Consider the following 18,838-nt stretch of genomic DNA (forward strand, 5'->3'; position numbering starts at 1 on the left):
ATAGCTCATAATCTTATTCATCATAAGAAGTCAGTCCAGCTCATGGCCTCTGTATCACTCAATAAGGGATACAAACATGAGCAGAAATAATCCCACTGGTTGTCTTCTGACCAATCATATGACCCTACTGTATTCTAACCAATCATATGTCTGCTGTTGGCAATAGAGCATATTTGAACTTAACCTTAGATAATGCTCCATTCATTAATTTATTTAAGGATTTTGAAATTTCACTAAAGAGAAGGAAGAAAAGTATTTTAAAAACATGGCAACTGCTCTGTGTTAAGCAGGCTGAACAGGCTCTGCATTATAGGCTTAATGGCCTTCAGGTTTATTTAAAAAATTACTGAATTGGCCACTCATAAAGTAAGCCTCCTTTGAGTTGAGGTCAACTACTGGGGTCTTCATGGGCATAACCATTCAGTTTGACTTCCAAATCTAGGCTGCAGCCCTAGAATTCCCTGATGGCCTTCCAACCGACCATGTCCATCATTGCAGAACTGATATACCAAAACAGAAGAAAATCAAGAACTCTGATGGAATGTGAGGGTGACCTTGGAAGATGGAGGGGAAGAGTTGCCACCTAGGGAATGATCAGATAACAGAGAAAAGAGCCTGCAACAGAGTAATGGCCAGAGAAAGAAATTTAGGAAGGACCCATCCTAGCTACTCAGGCAGTAAATAGGGAGGGCGGGAGATTTGTACTTTCAGACATGCACAGTCCTGTTAAGGTAGCCTTACAACAAAGTAGAATTAGCTTATCTGGTCAAGTTTCCTGTGTGGTTTACCTGGGAGGGCTGAGAAGAACATATTTGGGTGGTTGAACAATGTTGCATTCTTCCACCAGAGCAATCCATGTTGACACAGTAACAGCCTCATTGGATGTTTTCAAGGGACTGGATGGCCACTTACTGTGGATGGTTTAGTGGATTCCTGGATGAAGTAGGGGGTTAGATTAGCTGACATATAAAATACCTTCCCATTCATATATTCTATTGTTATCAATGCCCAAATCTCAGCTGCTAAACTATGGGATTTATTTTCAATAAAACATAAGTATAGGAGGATGATCCTATACTTAAAGTATAGGAGGGAGATCTACTAAAGTATAGATCCTATACTTAAGTATAGGAGGAAGATCCTATAAATCAATTGGACTGCAATATGGAGGAAAAGCACAATACCTTAGGGCGGTGTTTCTCAACCTTGGCAACTTTAAGCTGTGTGGACTTCAACTCTCAGAATTCCCCAGCCAGCTTGCTGGCTGGGGAATTCTGAGAGTTGAAGTCCACACAGCTTAAAGTTGCCAAGGTTGAGAAACATTGCCATAGGGTAATAATTCTCTTTTCTAGGTAAAATTCTACAGTTGTGACTTGTGCTTTCCAAGGAACATATTTAAAATTGTGCTGCTAGCATAGATTACAGTCCCCTTTTTCCTGAGCTAAAAACTGCAGAATGCAATTATATTTGTAATTGCAAAGCTATTTTCAATGCTGTCTTGTTGCAGAATTCTATCAGATCTCCCCCAAGATCATGTTTACCATTTTTATTTTCCTGAACACAGCGGATGATTCCTCAAGCTACTAGATTTCTTCATGCAATTTGTATTTGTTCCAAATGGTCTGTCCCTTCAGTTTGTCTTCTAACATTTAAAACTGAGAACTTCTAACACTTAAAGGATGAAAGAGACATAGTTTCCACATTTCCAAGACATAGTTAACCCACAGTATGAATTGTTTAACAAGAGAGACTATCAAGGAACAACCAGCCACAATCAGAAAAGGGACTTTTTTGTAACACCACGTTTGCCCTCTACTGGTACTATTTGAAATCTGTACTTTTCCTTGTGTTGCTTGTTTGCGTTTTTAAGGCTATCTGCATCAAAAGCAGAACATCATTATACCGAAATTATTAAACAGAAGGACATAAAAGTCAGACTTTCATATCTGATCTGTTTCCCAAACACTGTATGGGTTGAATAGAATGTTCCACTCTGCCTTCTCTGTCTTTGCTCCAACATCTGTCATCTGCAGAGGTTCATTTCAAATTTTCTCACAACCCCATGTAGCCTGGCTATTATGCACTGTGAGAAATCTAAAAGGTTAGCATCCATGTACCTGCAGCTGCTGTCAATTAAGCAGCGAGGAGGTCACTTACATGTGGCCTTTCCTAGGTAAGGAAAGTCTCCTGTACTGAGTGCTTGTGTTTATTCTCCTACACATTTTGGCTATTTCCTTTTTCAAGAAGAACAAGGTGCAAATTATAAAAAGATCTCACAACCTTGTGTCATATATGTAACAGTCCAGATAACCATCAACAAGTATCTTCCATCTCGATTTTTTTCTTGGTGACAATTTTTTTGGAACAGCCCAAAGATATCTCTGATCTCGTCCACCCATTATACAGTATCTGTTGTCTTGCCCTTCTATTTCCCTCAGCAGTTTTTTCTAATGCATCATCTGCTCACATCACCAAAGTATGTGAATTTCTGCTTGCAGTCATCAGCTCAAGGGAACAGTCAGTCTTTATTTCTTCCAGATTAATTAATATTAACCAAATTAATAGGTTCTTCTGGCATTCCATGATAACCATCTTCTAATCCATAAAGGCATAAATCGTTTTCTCCCTCTTTCTTAATGTCCAGTATTCACAACTGTGAATTACCACTGAGAGAAACACTGTTTTAACTACTTTGATCTTTGTTATTATACAGTAGCCCTTGTTTAATGACCACAGTTGGGATTGGCAACTCAGTCGTTAAGCGAAGTGGTTGCTAAGTGAAACTGCAACTGTGCTTATGGTCTTATTTCACCTTGCTTTGCTTTATAGACCTGTGAAGGTCATAAATGCGAAGATTGTTTGTAGTTACTTTTTCATCACCATTGTAACTGTGAAAGGTTGCTAAACAAGGCAGTTGCTAAACGAGGACTACCTATAAACATATTATAATAATATATTTATCATTCATGATCTTATGAAAGTTTTCCACTGCCTTCTTGCCAGGGATTAACCTCCCCTTTACTTCTCTAACACACTATTCATATTTATCTGTCTTTGAGCACCAGAAAACAAAATTATCTACCACCTTCATTCCTTTGTCATCAACCGTGAGTTCACTAAATATGCTGGTTGACATTATCTGTCTTACTATCTAATCCTGACCCTGATTTTTCTCTTTGTTTTTTTTTACTTTCCTAATGAACTTTTCCAAGTCTTCTTTACATTCAGCTAACACAGTGGGTCTCATCTCAGTATCACAAAATGTTAAGAGTGTCATATTATTTTGATTCCAGCTACCATCTCTTCTAACCTTGCTATCCTTTAATAGGTTCCTGTACATGTTAAACAGATATGGGGCAATGTGCATCCTTGTCTCATTCCCTTTCCAATTTTGAACAATTATTTCTCCTAATTTAGTTGTTACAGTAGCTTCTTATTCATTGTAAATATTCCTCAAGAGAATCATCAGGTATTCTGGTATACTTACTAGCCTTAATTTTTTCCATAATCAGACATGTTCTACATAATCAAACATCTTATTGTAGTCAGTACAAGAAAGAACTTAACCCTCTTCTTTCTATTTTCTTATTCACTGTATAATCCATCTTATACTATCTGATTTTGTGTCCTTTTGCCTTTTTTGAAGATTTATTTGGTGTATCTGCTTCCATATGTGGCTCTCTGTTTATGTGGTATATCTCCTTCCTGGTATGGCTCTCTTCTGTGTAAGAAAGAAAGAAATTTTTGAAGAATTAGCACATGGTCTCTTGCATCTCTGTTCTTTTGTATAAGTATATCCATGATCTTTTCCAGTCTGCTAGGTAGGTAGTCTTGTTCCATATATGTTGACATCAATCTATTCATACTTTAACTGCCTCTTATCCTGCACCTTTTAAACAATTCAATGGTTATTTCATCTGCATCTGATGCTTTTCTATTTGACAGGTGGTTATTATGTCTTCTAACTAATTTTCTAGGGGAACAGGTTTCTGACTATATTTCTCTACACAAATGTTGCTGTCGTTTTATAATATTCTTTGTAGAATTTCAGTACAAACTTTCCATCCTTCTTTGTGTCATTTGCCTGTATTATACTGTATATCCTCCATAATTAGTTTGGAGTAGTCTTATCATAGGTGTAAATGATTCTGTGATTTTTCTGTTCTTAAAAACATCTCTTATTTTGACATTCTTGGCAGCTTTTTCATTTGTTCTTTCCTTTAAAAATCTGCATTTAGTTGTTGTACACCCTTCTTATTATCCAAGGGCTTTCACTACCTGTCATTCTCTGTCTATCATAATAGCTTGTCCTGACGGCCACTTGGATCTTTTCTTCTTTGAAATTTTGGAATGTTTTTGTTGCTTTTACTTCACAATGGTCAGATCTGCACTTTCTGCTTGTCCCAGTGCCAGTACAAGCCACATATCATTTCATGAATGTAAGCATAATCAACATTGTCCTTGCCAACTCACAGCCCATCACAAATGCATTCCCCCATGTGTACCATCTTCTTTCCTGAGACATCTTAAGCCCTACCAAGTGTTTGGTCTACCTGCTTCCTTCCAATTTAGCAACATGTCAGCTTCAATTGGCTACAATGCCAAGTGTCTTAGCAATTTCCATAGCTGCTCAGGTTTTATTTTGCAATAAATTAAGGGTATTCAATCTGGTTCCTTATGTTATATTCTGACTCTATGTTCTCCACATCAAATTTTGTTGATATACCTGCTTTAATTTTCTAAGTTAATCCCATAAATTAAGTGCTAATATTCATAGGCTCTTTCACAATGTGCACCTGCATCTTGTGGCTGATTGGATTGTACTTCTTCATCTTCTCTTTCCTATTTACCGAACCCAAATCTACCTATAATTCCAGATTCCTCTATTTCTCCAATTTTGGTTTTTAAATCAAGCAGTCAACAAATATACCATAGACTAGCCCTTGGGAGAGCAGCCATAAAGGCCTTGGAAAAGATATTCAAATGCCATGGTGTGTCTATACCTATAAAGGTCAGAATTGTGCAAGCTACAGTATTCCCTGTGATACTCTATGGAAGCGAAAGGTGGACTTTAAAGAAGCAGATAGGATGAGTATTGACACCTTTGAATTTTATGTTGGAGAGGGCTCCTGAATACCATGGACAGCCAAGAAAACAAGCCAACGGATCATTGAACAAATCAACCCAGAGTTCTCACCCGAGGCACAAACGCTCAAATTATCCTACTTTGGACATGTTATGTGAAGACCCAGCTCTCTGGAAAAGGCTCTAATGCTGGGAAAGGTGGAAGGAAAGAGAAGAGGAGGATGATCAGCAGCAAGATGGATGGACTCAGTTACAGTGGTGATGAGTGCACCATTGGTAGCCTTGAAAGAACAGGTTAGGGATAGATTGTCATGGAAAAAATGAATATATATGGTTGCTAGGAGTCAAAAATGATTTGATGGCACATAATCAATCAAATCTTCCTATAATTCCAGGTTGCTCTACTTCTCCAACTTTGGTATTCTAATCATTTATTAGTAGTTGATGTGCATTTAGCATTGCTTGCAGGCTGCCATGAAATTCTTCAGTGTCTTCTACCATTGCATCTGTAGCAGGAACATGGATCTATATAACATTAATGTTTAATGGATATGGATAAATATGATCCCATATGAATGTATATGCCGGTATCATTTATTGGGTTATAATTAAACAGATACTTAATGAGGTCCTCTTTCAGACCACTACTTTGTAAGGTGTCATACCCTAAACAATATATGACTTAAGCCCTGATTTAAAATGCCCCATTCCAGTCCAGCTAAATTGGTTTATTCCTAAACATCTAATGTAATGCATTCATTTCTACTTTGAGAATTTCCATTTTTTCTTACATTCTGTATAAATAACAACCACATAATAAGAATATAATTATTATGGTATAATGAAGCCAATGCAATTGAAAAATCTTTATTATTAAAATACTAGATACCTACCTTTATAATATAAAAAGCTGACCAAATAACTTGTTTCCTTACATGAAGTTGTGTGTGATCCATTACTTCTGTTATACACAAATGTTAATATCTGATATCTTGGCTTCCTAAACAAAAGATAACAGTTGAAAATTCTATTCAATTAATTTTAAAAAATGACTAGTGACCAAAGAATTGTGAACTTTCAAGCATTGTTTAAGCAACAGTGAAATACTCCAATCACTCAAACTTATGTTTGTTCATGATGCATCTTAATAAAGAATGGGGTCTCTGCAGGGTGCGGTCAAAAAAGTCAAGATGGCAGTGACCACCTTGCAATGAAAACGCCACCTGTCTTTGATGTGTGTTGCATGTGCCCACCAAGGAGAGTTGGAACTTCGATTCCATCATCATGGCTGCTTTCTTGATTTTTTTTTTACCTCACCCTAAAGACACCCCTGAAAAGGAAAACAACTCAATACAAGAGTTGTTTCTGAGGACTTTCCCCCCCTTCTTTGTGCTTGTTCAGCTATTTTTTCTCTTTCTTTGTCATAAATCTTTTATTTATTTATTATCAGATTTATAAGGCTGTCTGACTCCACAGTGCCTCTGGGTCGTGCAGGTTAACCATTTGGACCAATACAAACAGAAAAGGGTGACTTACATCCAGGAAGAGCGATACAAACACACCCTTTAGCATAAAATATTCCCAGGCAGGACCTGCCACCTGGCCCAGCCCAAAGCCTGAGGGAAGAGCCAGGTTTTAAGGCCCATTTAAACAAGGTCAAGGTAGGGGATGACCAGTGCCACCTCAGAACGATGTCCTAGTTTAAATCCTGCCTGAAAGGAATCTAGAGCAGTGTTTCTCAACCTTGGCCACTTTAAGATGTGTGGACTTCAAATCCCAGAATTCCCCAGCCAGTACTTGAGAAACACTGAATAGTCCTGAGTTCTGGAGATAGTCCTATGTAAGTGTATTACTTCAGAATGCAAGGGACATTTTATCATTGAACTATGTGGACTTAAAAATGTTTCCAGCCAACATGTGTGGAAAAAAAAAATAAATGAACACACGCCTTGCATTTATTCCCATCCCAAACTAGATAACTGTAATGGAAAAGGTTTGGTTGACAAACCAGGAATTGATTTTTCTCCTGGGTGGGGCATGTGCTCAGAGGTATCCTGTTCTTAATCATCTCTGTTTTCCATCTGGAGCTCAAGCTTTAACTGCTAAAGTAATAAATTAGTCCTGCAGGTCCATATTCTGTTAATGCCTGCTCCACGACCCTAGCAACTCACAGGGAAAGAAGACAGGGTCATAAGGTGCGATGAATGACTTGTCATTAGCAAGCAATATATCTCTTTCTGACTACATTGTTGTGTATAGGACAGTGTTGTCCAAACTTGGCCACTTTAAGACGAGTGGACTTCAACTCCCAGAATTCCCCAGCCAGCCATGCTGGCTGGGGAATTCTGGGAGTTGAAGTCCACTCGTCTTAAAGTGGCCAAGTTTGGACAACACTGGTATAGGACTAGTCACCTCTGTAACTTAGATTCCTTTGTTCAGTTTTAATGAGGCAATCTCTTATCTCAAAAAGACTTAGAACACTGTTCAGGACTTTTCCAAAAGTCTGTCCAGCATTTATGAGTAGTAAAATAACAGAGCTTTTTATTTAAAAAAACAAAACTGAGGCTTAATTGGACTACTTTAAAAATACTGCTTTGCAAAGCAAATCCTTAGGGTTTACATTTTCACAGTACCAAACTGTATATATTATAATGTTATTTGCAAGATCTCTTCCTATATTTCACAGATTTTATATTGCACGTTTTTGAGAATGCACAATGTATCTGGCCTAACAATGAACTCTATTTTAAGTATCAGTTTATTCTACTAAATAGGCTGATATTACTCAAATATTTTCTCAACATTCTTTTCTAAATCCCTGGAAATTAAGATTTCAACAATTAGCCATCTAATACTAACGAAGGTGGAATGGAAATGAAGTCTTTAGACACAGCATGTATGTTATTTAAGAGAAGAGCTTTTGAATAATAATTTATCATTCTGAGAAAATAACATCATCTCCCCTGTCACTTCCTTCCCACATCTTTATTCCTTGGGCAAGAATAAGAATGTTCATGACTTCTCCTCCTTCCTCTTCCAACTCCATGGCTTCTTTGTTATCCGGTTTGATTCTGGTGGCAAGAAAGGGAGGAGAACATCTGAACTTCATCAAATAAATACTCTGCCTGAGGGCCCAATTAAAAATATTAGGACACTCTGTTTAATGATAGTTTCTTTATTAGACAAACATGCTTATAGTTCTGTTATACACAGAAAGGCATAAGCACTCTACACCAGGGTTTCTGTACCTTGGCAACATGAAGATGTGTGGACTTCAACTCCGATTTGGCTGGCTGGGGAATTCTGGGAGTTGAAGTCCACACATCGTCAAGTCACCAAGGTTGAGAAACCCTGCTGTAGACAATAGTCCTTCCACTGGTGGTTAAGGTACAACTTCCAGCATTCCTCTGGGGCTTGGATGCTGGAATTTGTAGTCCAATGATATTTGGAAGGCCCCAGGTTCCCAGCCCCAGAAGTATGACATGGAGCATACGTAGCTATATTTAGTCAACATTCAGCAATCCTGTATAAGACCCTCTGATACTTCACTTGCCAATTAATCTTGTATCAGTTACAGCAGAGATGAGCAATGTGTGGCCTTCTAATGCCGGGTATATAGGATAAAGTAGTTGCTGCTTTTTTCCTTTTTTAATTTTTTAAATTATTTTTATCGCAAAATGTAACAACCAAATATAATATACAATAAATAACCAAATATAATAAACAAACGATAAATGACAATAAATAAAATAAATAACAATAATAATACTGTATTTATCGGCGTATAACACGCACTTTTTCCCCTAAAATTTGGGGCTGAAATCCTAGCTATGAACCGATATGCCCTGAGGCTTCTCACCTCAACCGGCAGGGCTGGGGGAGCAAAGTGCCAGCGGCCGGGAGAGCATTTCTTTTTTGGCAGCCACTGCAACCCAGCGCTGCCGCTCCAGATGGCTGCAGAGGGAGGTGCGGAGCCCGCGGTGCACTGTGCCCTGGCCACCCGCTGAGAGCTGCGCCCGACCCCTCTCGGATCACCCCAAGACCGGCGAGTGCGGAAGACACAGCCTTTCCTCCAGCTCCCCACGGCCTCGCCCGCTCCTCCCTCCTTCCCATTGGGAGAAACTTTGGCGTGGAGGAGCGGCCCCCTCCCCTGAGGGCTCGACCGCACCATTGGGAGCATGGGAGAGTCCGGAGACCATGTCAGAGCAAAGCTCAAAGAGCAGATCCACAGGGCTTCTCGGTTTGCTGAAACGGGACGGGCAGGGAGCTGCGCGCCAGCCATTCCCCGGGCCTCCCATTTTGCAAACCAGCGGGCCGTTCTGAGTGCACTGCACCTGGAGGAGGAAGAGTTAAGCGCTGATGTGTGTGCGCGTGCATGCGCGTTTGTGTGGTTTTTATTCCTCCCCTGCCGCTCAGAGATTTTGAGAGACTCACAGAGAGCAGAGGAGACATGGGCTTTGAACATGAAAGCAAGGAGCTCCTGGGCAGAGGGGGGCGCCTCCCGTACGGATCTGCTCTTTGCGCTTTGCTCTGACACACTGAGTCTGGAGAACTTCAGACTCTCCCACACTCCCAGCGGTGTGGTGCACCGATCCCCTCACTGGGGTAGCACGGCACAGCGCTCACCTCTCCAGACTGCGTGGTCCCTCAGGCTGGGCCAAGTCAGAGGCTTGGTGCGGCGGGAGGCGCCCCGCGCTGCTGGCGAGAGACATGCACACACACTCCCTGCTCTCTGTGAGACACACACACACACACACCCCTCTGCTCTCGGTGAGACACACACACACACACACACCTGCCTCTCTCTCTGCTCTCTGCGAGACCCCCCCCTGCTTTCGGTGAGACACACACACACACCTGCAGACAGGTAAGCAGGAAGGGAGGGAATAAGTACCAGTATGGTAATAAACAGATTACCATTACCACACACTACACACAACTAACAAACGCTAATGGTACACACACACTACACACAGCCAGCCTACAACATACAAAAGAGGTGCTTTTTCTTTGTAATCCACCACCTCCTGAACAGGGAGACCCATATGCACCTTTAAATCTTCCCTGTTAAACATGGAGCTAACCCAGTCACTCAATCATCCCTTGGCCATTTGCATGACACCACAAATATTATGTATTTACCTTATAAGTGGTGTAAATATTAATTAACAAAAAGTTCAGTGCTCCCTTTATTTTGCTTCCAAGTCATTTACTTTAAATTTAAGTTTTTTTACTCAAACTTCCTCCTTAAAATTAAGGTGCGTATTATACACCTGTGCGTGTTATATGCCGATAAATATGGTAATTTTCAGCAATGAAGATCAAAAATGAAATTAATGCATAATATTCTAAAACTAACAAAATCCACATACTATTGATATAAAACTAATCCAGTTCTTTAACATTAAATCTAGACCATACAGAAACATTGCTCCATCTTCTTATTTGTATAATATAACAGCATTTAATAATCAATAGAGAACACACCTTTTGAAGCCATTTTTTAACATCTGCAGTGTTAATTTTTTTACATGTATCTAGAATCATTCTTTCTGCAAATGTATATTCTTCAATATAGAATGGAGTTGTTTCTCTAGAACCTTTGGAAAACTACATCTTGCTCATACCTGATTGGTATGTTTAGACAGTCAGATAGTTTCAAGTTTAATAGTTTAACATAATAAAACTACAGATGTTTCAGGATAGGCTCCTGTCTGCTTGATCAGTGTACTGATGAATGGATGTGCTATTTCTATAACCTTAAGTTACATTTAGATATACTAAGTCAAGTGCAGGTACAGTTGATCAGTTCTACAAAGAAGATATTTCTTGTATTTGCTCAGTATGTTGATATCAAATGTGATAGTGGTCAATGCCATTTTTGTTTCAAAAAGTTTGGGATTCCACTGATGCAAACTGAAGGCCATTTTCCATTCCAACTAGTACAGGGAACTGTATTAAAGAAAACAGGTTCCTATATATCTGGCTCAACTAACTATGTTTTTCCTTGACTGTACAGGTAGTCCTCGTTCAGCGACCAGAGTTGAGACCAGCAACGTTAAGTGAAGTGGTCACTAAGTGAAACCGCGACTGTGCTTATGATCTTACTTCACCTTTCCTTTGCTTTACAGACCTGCAAAGGTCGTAAATGCGAGGACTGGTTGTAAAGTTACTTTTTCATCACTATCATAATGGTTCCTAATGCAGCAGTTGCTAAACAAGGACTACTTGTTTCTTAATGGAGCATAATGCAAGGTGTTTCTCTTCTTCCTGAAGTTTGAAAGAAACGTGATTGATAGGCGTCAGCTTCAGTAGAAATAGCTATTTCCAAATAGTTTCATCTCTGAGACCACAAAAAGTTACTTCCATAGAACCATTTGAAGGCATCTGAGTCGATAAAACCCAATTCTTAAGAAAAGGTGTAAAGACATATCTTGTTTGCATGCATTTAATTGTTCCCTGTTTTAAGTATTAAAGTTAGCTTAGAATTTCACTTTGTGGATTGTCCTTGCTTGCCATCTACCTTGCTTGGATAGAATGATGGAGTCAGTCAAACGAAGAAAGAAAATAAAGTATTCCTTTGAAAAGTTTCTGCAAATCATGGCATCCACTGAACAAAATGGGGCTAATTTTTAAATAGACAAGTGCTTAGCACACTAGGAAGCTCAAATGGAGGTTGTTCTTTACAAATCTTATTTCGGATTTTAAATCATTGCTTAGATTTGCAACTGTTAAAACTCAATACAGTATGGAGTGTTTTTTTTTAAATGACCATGCTATTACCAACTTGGATGCCAGCTGGTTTCTTCATTTAGAGCCAAGAGCTTTCACAGAACAACATATCATTTTCACAGCTCTAACATTAAAAGGGGTGAAGATGGCAACTATCTGTTAGAGTCACCAAAAAGAGACTGTTGTGAAATGAATAAATCTAACACTGTAACCTGCAATATTTACTGCAGTACTTATGGAGAATCCCAAAGGCAAAAAGTTGTATGAGATACCTAAGGGTAGTAAAATATTTAAGAACTATCTAGAGAGAACCCATAGAATTGGAATAGGACCTTGGACTTCATGTAGGTCCATTTTAGTTCTAGAATGCAAATGCAAGAAGAGAATCTCTAAGACATGACTCTCTAGCAAAAGAGAGCCCCCATATATCATATCTAATAACATTTCATGGAAGAAAGACTTTGGTACAGGTTTTCTGAATATGTTATTCAAGGAGATTTGGAAAAGATCACACTAACATATATATGACACAGTAAATGAAAGCTAACTTTTAATCTAATGCTGCACAGGACAAACCGTGTGGTACAGTGGGGTTCCAGGTCACCCTCAACCACAGAAGCTCTCTGAGTGACTTTGGAGTAGTCTCTTTCTCTCTCAGCCCCACCTACTTCACAAGATTGCTGTTCTGGGAGAAGATATGAGAAAGGAGCTAGGTATGCTGCCTTGAGCTCCTGATCAGGAAGGTGGGATATAAATCTAAGATATAAATAAATAATGAACAAACGAGCCCCTACTTTTAATGGAGGTGCAGAACTCTGAACTGCTTTAACATGTTGTATGTCTCCTTCACACATCATGCGTACTCTCAATATGGTTGGCGTGGATTTGGCCTGGAGTTTGTTGGCCCAACTATTATCATTTTTAAGCAATGATTTGTGGCTGATATTGCAACATTGGAAAGATAACTATATGGCCCCATTCACTCAATGGATTGAAGGCACTTGCCGCTTATGAGCGGATTGCCTATAGACGTAGACTTTGTATGGACAAGTATAATGAAAGATGGGACTTGTTTATACAAAATACAGTAGGTTAAAAAAATGACAGTTATATAAATGTATTGGAAATATATATGCATTTGAATAATATTTGCATTAGATAAATATATAGAGATGTGTAACTATTTACTGTATAATGGTATACTACACTAAGTTTTTATTTTTATTTTTTTTGCTCTTGTATTTTTGTCACTTTTTTTGCAATACCACCTTTTAATGTTTTCTTCCTTCTTCTCGTGTATTACTATTATTTTGTGTTTTTTCCTTTTTTGTTATTAATTAAAAAGCAATACAACATTTATATAAAAAAGCAATGACTTGTGGCTTAGCACAGCCAACCACAGCTCAATAAACCAAGGTTAAAGTGAGCCATGGTAATCAAGCCCTGGTAAAGAAGATGCACATGATGTTAAGCTATTGCTTTTTGAACAAGCCATATGGCCAAGTGTTCTAAGTCCTCGCATAGGACTTGTTGATCATCCCACTAACCCTGGCAGAGCTTTGGCCTGCGAGCCTCCTTCTTCTGCATACCCTCTGATGTTGCCTTCATCTCATTTCCAACCCATGAGTGAGACCCTTAGCTATGCTGGTCTTGAAGGAGCAATTTCTCTCTTATTTCACCCCCATCTAAGGGCAACCAGAAGGAATGTAAAATGTGTTTAGCTTTGCCACCCATTAACCTGCAGTGACTGGGAGTAACAAAATCAGGATAGAGAGGGGCAACCAGGAAGGCAAATTTCATGCTGGTATAATTTTCTTCTTCTAACTGATGGATGGAAGCAACAGAGAAAGTCTCCAAGTCAAAAAATGAACAAACAGCTCAGCAGGATGGCTAACCACAATCCAGGAAACCTTTTTAATGAGGTTAACTAGTGTCCCTTGATTCAAAAGCCACAATTGTACAGATTAAAACCCTCAGCGTGATTTCAGTGCTGTGATAAGAACGCACCGATAAACTGGATGTTTGTGTGCAAGAGAGGGAGAGACAGACTGATTAGCTTTCGTTCCTTCATGAGATTTGTAGCCTATCTCATTCCTGACAATCAAAGCAGGCAACAACACATTAAACTCCTGTCACTGCCATTCACATCCATTAAAAGGGAATTGCTGGCTTTGCATATTGTCAGGCACAGATCGACTGGATAAGTGCCTGTGAACTGTTTGCCCCTTCCTCACCATGCAGAAACTCTGATGGCCCTTTTGGGATTCAGCATCCCTTGACTTTTCAGTCCGGTAGGTTTTTGTTTGTTTTTTTTAAATTTGCAAGGTTATTGCGCATTAGACAGAAACCTTGCGCCCTGTTCCTCCCTATCAGAGAAAGCTGCACGTGTAGAATTTCTGCCTGCCTGCCTGCCTGCCATGTTGCAGTGAACAGCCCGGTCTGAGGCTGGCAGACAGGGTAGGAAGGAACTCAGAAGGAGCCCTGAGAGTTTTTGCCCCGGCAATTTGGACTGGCAGTCAGACGTAGCGAAGGGAAGGAAGAGAGGGAGGAAGGAATCTCCCGGTGCTCGCTAAATGATCATGCTTCCAAACGAGACGCAGCAAAGAACTAACCTGGTTCGTTTCTACATCACCCGCGGGACTGGCTCCTTCCTCGTCTCACCGCCCCTGCTCGCCACCGTGTCTGGGGAGCGCCCGAGCGCCCGGATTTCGGGGCATCACAGCGGCTGCCGCTTCACCGACCTCTTCGGCGGGAAGGAGCCGAGCGTCTCCCCAAAGCCCGTCCATCCAGCACGGGAGGAGCTCCCGGTCCGCGCTCGCCGACTTGCTCGCATCCAGGAAGGCGGCGAGGGACGCCGGAAAGTTTTGCAGTTGAATCTAAGCGAGGAGACCCGCGATCCCCGGAGGTGCTGCTGGCGCTGCGGAGCTCCTGACGGGCACGCGCTGCCCAGGCCCCCGCAAGCGCTGCCAGATTCCGGCTCCGAGACAGAAAGTTTTTGAGAAGCAGAAGCGCCGCAGGGCTCTGGCTTCCGAAGCTCGGAAAAGGAGTTAGCAGGAGGCCCTTCCTGCTCCCTGATGGAGAACGCCTCCAACCACAGCGAGGAGGCCTTGGGGCCCCAGGACCCTTTCAGTGGCTTGAAGGTGTTGGCAGGGTGCCTGCTGTCGCTGCTGGTGCTGAGCACCGTGGTAGGCAACAGCCTGGTGTGCCTGGCTGTCCTCCGGTTCCACCACCTGCGGGCCAGAGCCACCAACTGGTTTGTGCTCTCGCTGGCCTTGTCTGACCTTTGCGTGGGGTTGCTGGTCATGCCCTGGAAAGCGGTCACTGAGGTGGCAGGCGGGGTGTGGCTCTTTGGCAGCCACTTCTGCGACACGTGGGTGGCCTTTGACATCATGTGCTCCACTGCCTCCATCCTCCACCTCTGCATCATCAGCCTGGATCGCTACTGGGCCATTGCCAACCCCTTCTGCTACGAGCGGCGGATGACTCAGTCCCTGGCCTTCGCGATGATTGCTCTGGCTTGGACCCTCTCTGTCCTCATTTCTTTCATCCCTGTCCACCTCCACTGGCACAGAGCTGAGGAGACCCCTGGCCTGCTTCCCCATCACTGCGACACTCGTCTCAACCGTACTTATGCCATTACCTCCTCCTTGATCAGCTTCTATATTCCCGTCTCCATCATGATTGGGACATACGCACAGATATTTCGCATTGCTCAGGCTCAGATCCGTCGCATCTCCTCCTTGGAAAGAGCAGGTGGCCTGTGCTTGGTCAAGGGGAAGGAGCCGGTTTCTTCTTTGCGCAGCTCACTGTGCAAGGAAACCAAGTTGCTTCAGACACTGGCCATCATCTTAGGAGTTTTTGTCTGCTGCTGGCTGCCATTCTTCCTGCTCAACTGCCTATTGCCCTTTTGTGACTCAAGGCCCAAGGACAGAAGCCTTGAGCAGGTGACCTGCATCAGCCAATCCACCTTCAATATTTTCATGTGGTTTGGCTGGGCCAACTCCACTATCAACCCAGTGATCTATGCTTTCAATGTAGACTTCCAGCGGGCATTCAGGAACCTGTTAGGTGGCCACCACCTTCCTTGTTGGGTTCCCAACCATTCTGCCACCAAGAGAGTCCATCTGAGCAACGAGTTGGCCTCCTACCCTCACAAAAAAGAGGAAGATTCCCCAGTGTCATTACCCGCACACGCCATTGTTGCTTGGAATGAGCCAATCCCCTCCATAGGGAGCATTCAAGGAAATGAAGAGACTTATGGCGGGCTCCTATTAGAGAAAGAGGTGCTTCCATCCTCTCAAAGCACTCACAGAAGCAGTTCCAGAATTCTTAACATGCCAGTTTTGCTTCCCTTTCAGTGTGAGACTGAGATAATTTTGGAAACCGTTAATCCCCCCGATGGAACTTAGAAACTCCCCAGCCTCATCTCAGAGGGGTACTGCTGACCCACATGTGTCTAGATCTAGAAACCATAAGAGAACATGTAAGGACAGAAGAAGAACATGAGAAACCAACATACTTGATATGCTCTCTTAAGGGGCTGTTCTGCAGTGACTGCTATGCAGAAGCAGGCTATCTCTACAAAATATATAGCAACCCAACAGGCTGCTGAATCTGGACTAAGTTGCTCTACGAATATGGTTAGTTCCCTTCAATAGCCATCTAAATTGGTGGCCATAATAACCTCTGACTTTCCTAATTATGGCTGCTACTGGTTGGCAGTTCGTATGTTGGACTGAGAGGATGAAATTGTACTTTGATTGTACGAGGTAGAATTAATACACATATACCCACACGCATCTTCTCCTCCCATATAATATCAGGAGGAAGAGTTTTAGCCTAGCTTTTCTTCTGATGTACTAGTTTTCTATAAGGAAGGTGTATGTGTGAATAGGTATCCTCAGGATCAGATTTATCACTGCAGAAAGGAGGATACTTTGCAGAATAGTTGTATTATTATTATTGTTGTTGTTGTATGTTGCAAAGACCCTGTACCAGGATGGAGTATCTAAGGAAATAAGAATTTCCATATCAAATATTAAACTGACTTCTGCAGCTTTATACTGAATTAAACATATAGCCTATTTCCAAAGATTTAGGTTGTGTCCGAGTGGAACAGTCTTCAATTCTTTCCATCTGGTCCAAAGATAGGGGGATATTTTAAATCATGCAGATTAATTGTTTATTGGGTATAAAGATAAAATATAGATATACTGTGGAGATTTTGCTTGGAATGCGTACTGCCAATCAGTGCATTAGATATGCATGTTTTTGCTGAGATGAATAAAATTTGAAAGCTTTGTTACATTAACTTGGCAGAATGTACATTTGCAATTGTTTGTTTTGTTTGTTTAATTTAGCAAAAAGCTTTGTGTGAAGAGGACAGGAAGCTGTAGGTAAATAATATAGCCATTACCACTTTATCGCCAAGGAATGTAGCTGGTTATTACTAAAAGAGAATGTCTAAGACTCAAAAATATTATACCATATGTCTCTTATTGGAATATGTGTGATTTTTCTGTATGCATAAGAGCTTATGTGCACATTTTAATATTCCCGTCCCAACCTTTCACAGACTGTACAATTTCTAAAGCTAAATTCCTTTTGATTGTTCTTAAATGTTAATTAATGGAAGATCAGACATGGCTTCCTTAATAAGTCTCTGCAATCTAAAATATATTATCTGAACATAATCACTTGGCTAATTTACTTGTATTTACTGAGGCTTCAGAGTGAGGTTTGAAATATAGTGTATTACTTGTATGTAATTTAAGACATTAACAGTTGCATAAGTTACCGTTCTATACTGTCGTTATTGTGGTCATAAAGTCAGTGGGCTACATCAAGCCCAATGAAATTGTGATTACATAGGAAATGTAAGTATTTGTTTCTCACTTTTTTCGTTCAGCTTCCTGGCAAATAAAATCTTCTAGCAAAAATAAATTTCTTCTAGAGGACAAATCAGTTGGTCATTGAAGAAGGCATTTTCAAAGCTCAGTATGATTTTGCCCTAATCATACCTCTTTTACTGGAATCCGGCGAAATTATATGTCCACGACAGGCTTATAATATTCATTTTTTGGACACAGTAACAAAATTCCTTTTTTTAAAAAAAATAACTAATTTTTGAATTGAATCAAATCACTTTACATGATTTCATTTTTTTCTGTTTCACGCAAAAAGCCAAAAGGGGTTTCCAATCAGCAGTAACATTGATCAATGTATTTTCTCTAATCAAAGCTATCAATCTGGCCTTCTCAGCCAGCTACGGTAGCAAAATTCCAATAAACAAAAGAATCTCTATTGATTCGACATCGTGTCATAGTTGTACCAAGAACCAAAGTTCTTGTATATACCTGAGTGCCTTCTGCTGCTACTACTACTGCTTAAGCCCACCAATATGTTTGTGGCAAACGGGGCTATAATACTGATTGCTATTTTGGTTTTCCCCACATTTGTGCTAGAACATCCAACAGAGCATTCCAGACTTAGTTGCTGAGGATAAGGAAACCAAAGAAAGGCTGGGAGTTGGAGTCCTAACTCTTATCCAACTTGGATAAATTGAAGCCTTATTTGATTTTTAGATCTCCAGAGATGCTTAGCCATGCTCTGAACTAAAATAGGAGCTGGCATCATAAGAAGCGAAACGTGAAACTCAAACTGCGCTGGCTCATTGGCTTCCTGCAGAATTTTTGCTGTCGACTACATGCTATAAAAGGAGATAGTCTATGTATAAACGTTGTTTTCTCAGCCCTTCAAAGTTAGCGTTCATGGAAAATCTAATTGGCTTGTCTGAATTCAAGAGGATTATTTTGCTGATATTGCTGATATAAATAGCTTAGTTAACAGTAAAGACTCTGGGAGTTTGGGGGTTGCATGTTTAACTTATAAGGTGTATTGCATCATGCTGAAAAGTATTCATAAAATGATCTTATTGGATTAAGTCCATTGATATGCCTCCACTGGTAAAATGGTTTTTAGCAATAGAACAGAAAGGGGCGATTTGCCCTATCTCTGCAAC

General features: G+C 40.7%; 1 protein-coding gene across 1 annotated transcript; it reads left to right on the plus strand.

Moving 5' to 3' along the window:
- Positions 1 to 13,246: 13,246 nt before the first annotated feature.
- Positions 13,247 to 16,282, plus strand: LOC103066078 (D(1) dopamine receptor-like). Its single transcript, XM_007437766.2, has 3 exons — positions 13,247 to 13,263; positions 14,418 to 14,543; positions 14,972 to 16,282. The coding sequence occupies exons 1-3, from the start codon at positions 13,247 to 13,249 to the stop codon at positions 16,224 to 16,226; spliced, it is 1,398 nt and encodes a 465-aa protein (XP_007437828.2). The 3' UTR covers positions 16,227 to 16,282.
- Positions 16,283 to 18,838: the final 2,556 nt, after the last annotated feature.

Source organism: Python bivittatus, unplaced genomic scaffold (assembly GCF_059951505.1).
Source record: "Python bivittatus isolate LINGU-HERP-01145 unplaced genomic scaffold, Pbiv_v1 ctg000780_np1212, whole genome shotgun sequence".
Taxonomy (NCBI): Eukaryota; Metazoa; Chordata; class Lepidosauria; order Squamata; family Pythonidae; genus Python; species Python bivittatus.

Excerpts from the sequence above, each read along its gene's own strand:
- LOC103066078 (XM_007437766.2), top strand. Across the intron at positions 14,544-14,971 it reads TTTCGGGGCATCACAGCGGC|CCTGCTGTCGCTGCTGGTGC; the intron begins TGCCGCTTCACC and ends GTTGGCAGGGTG.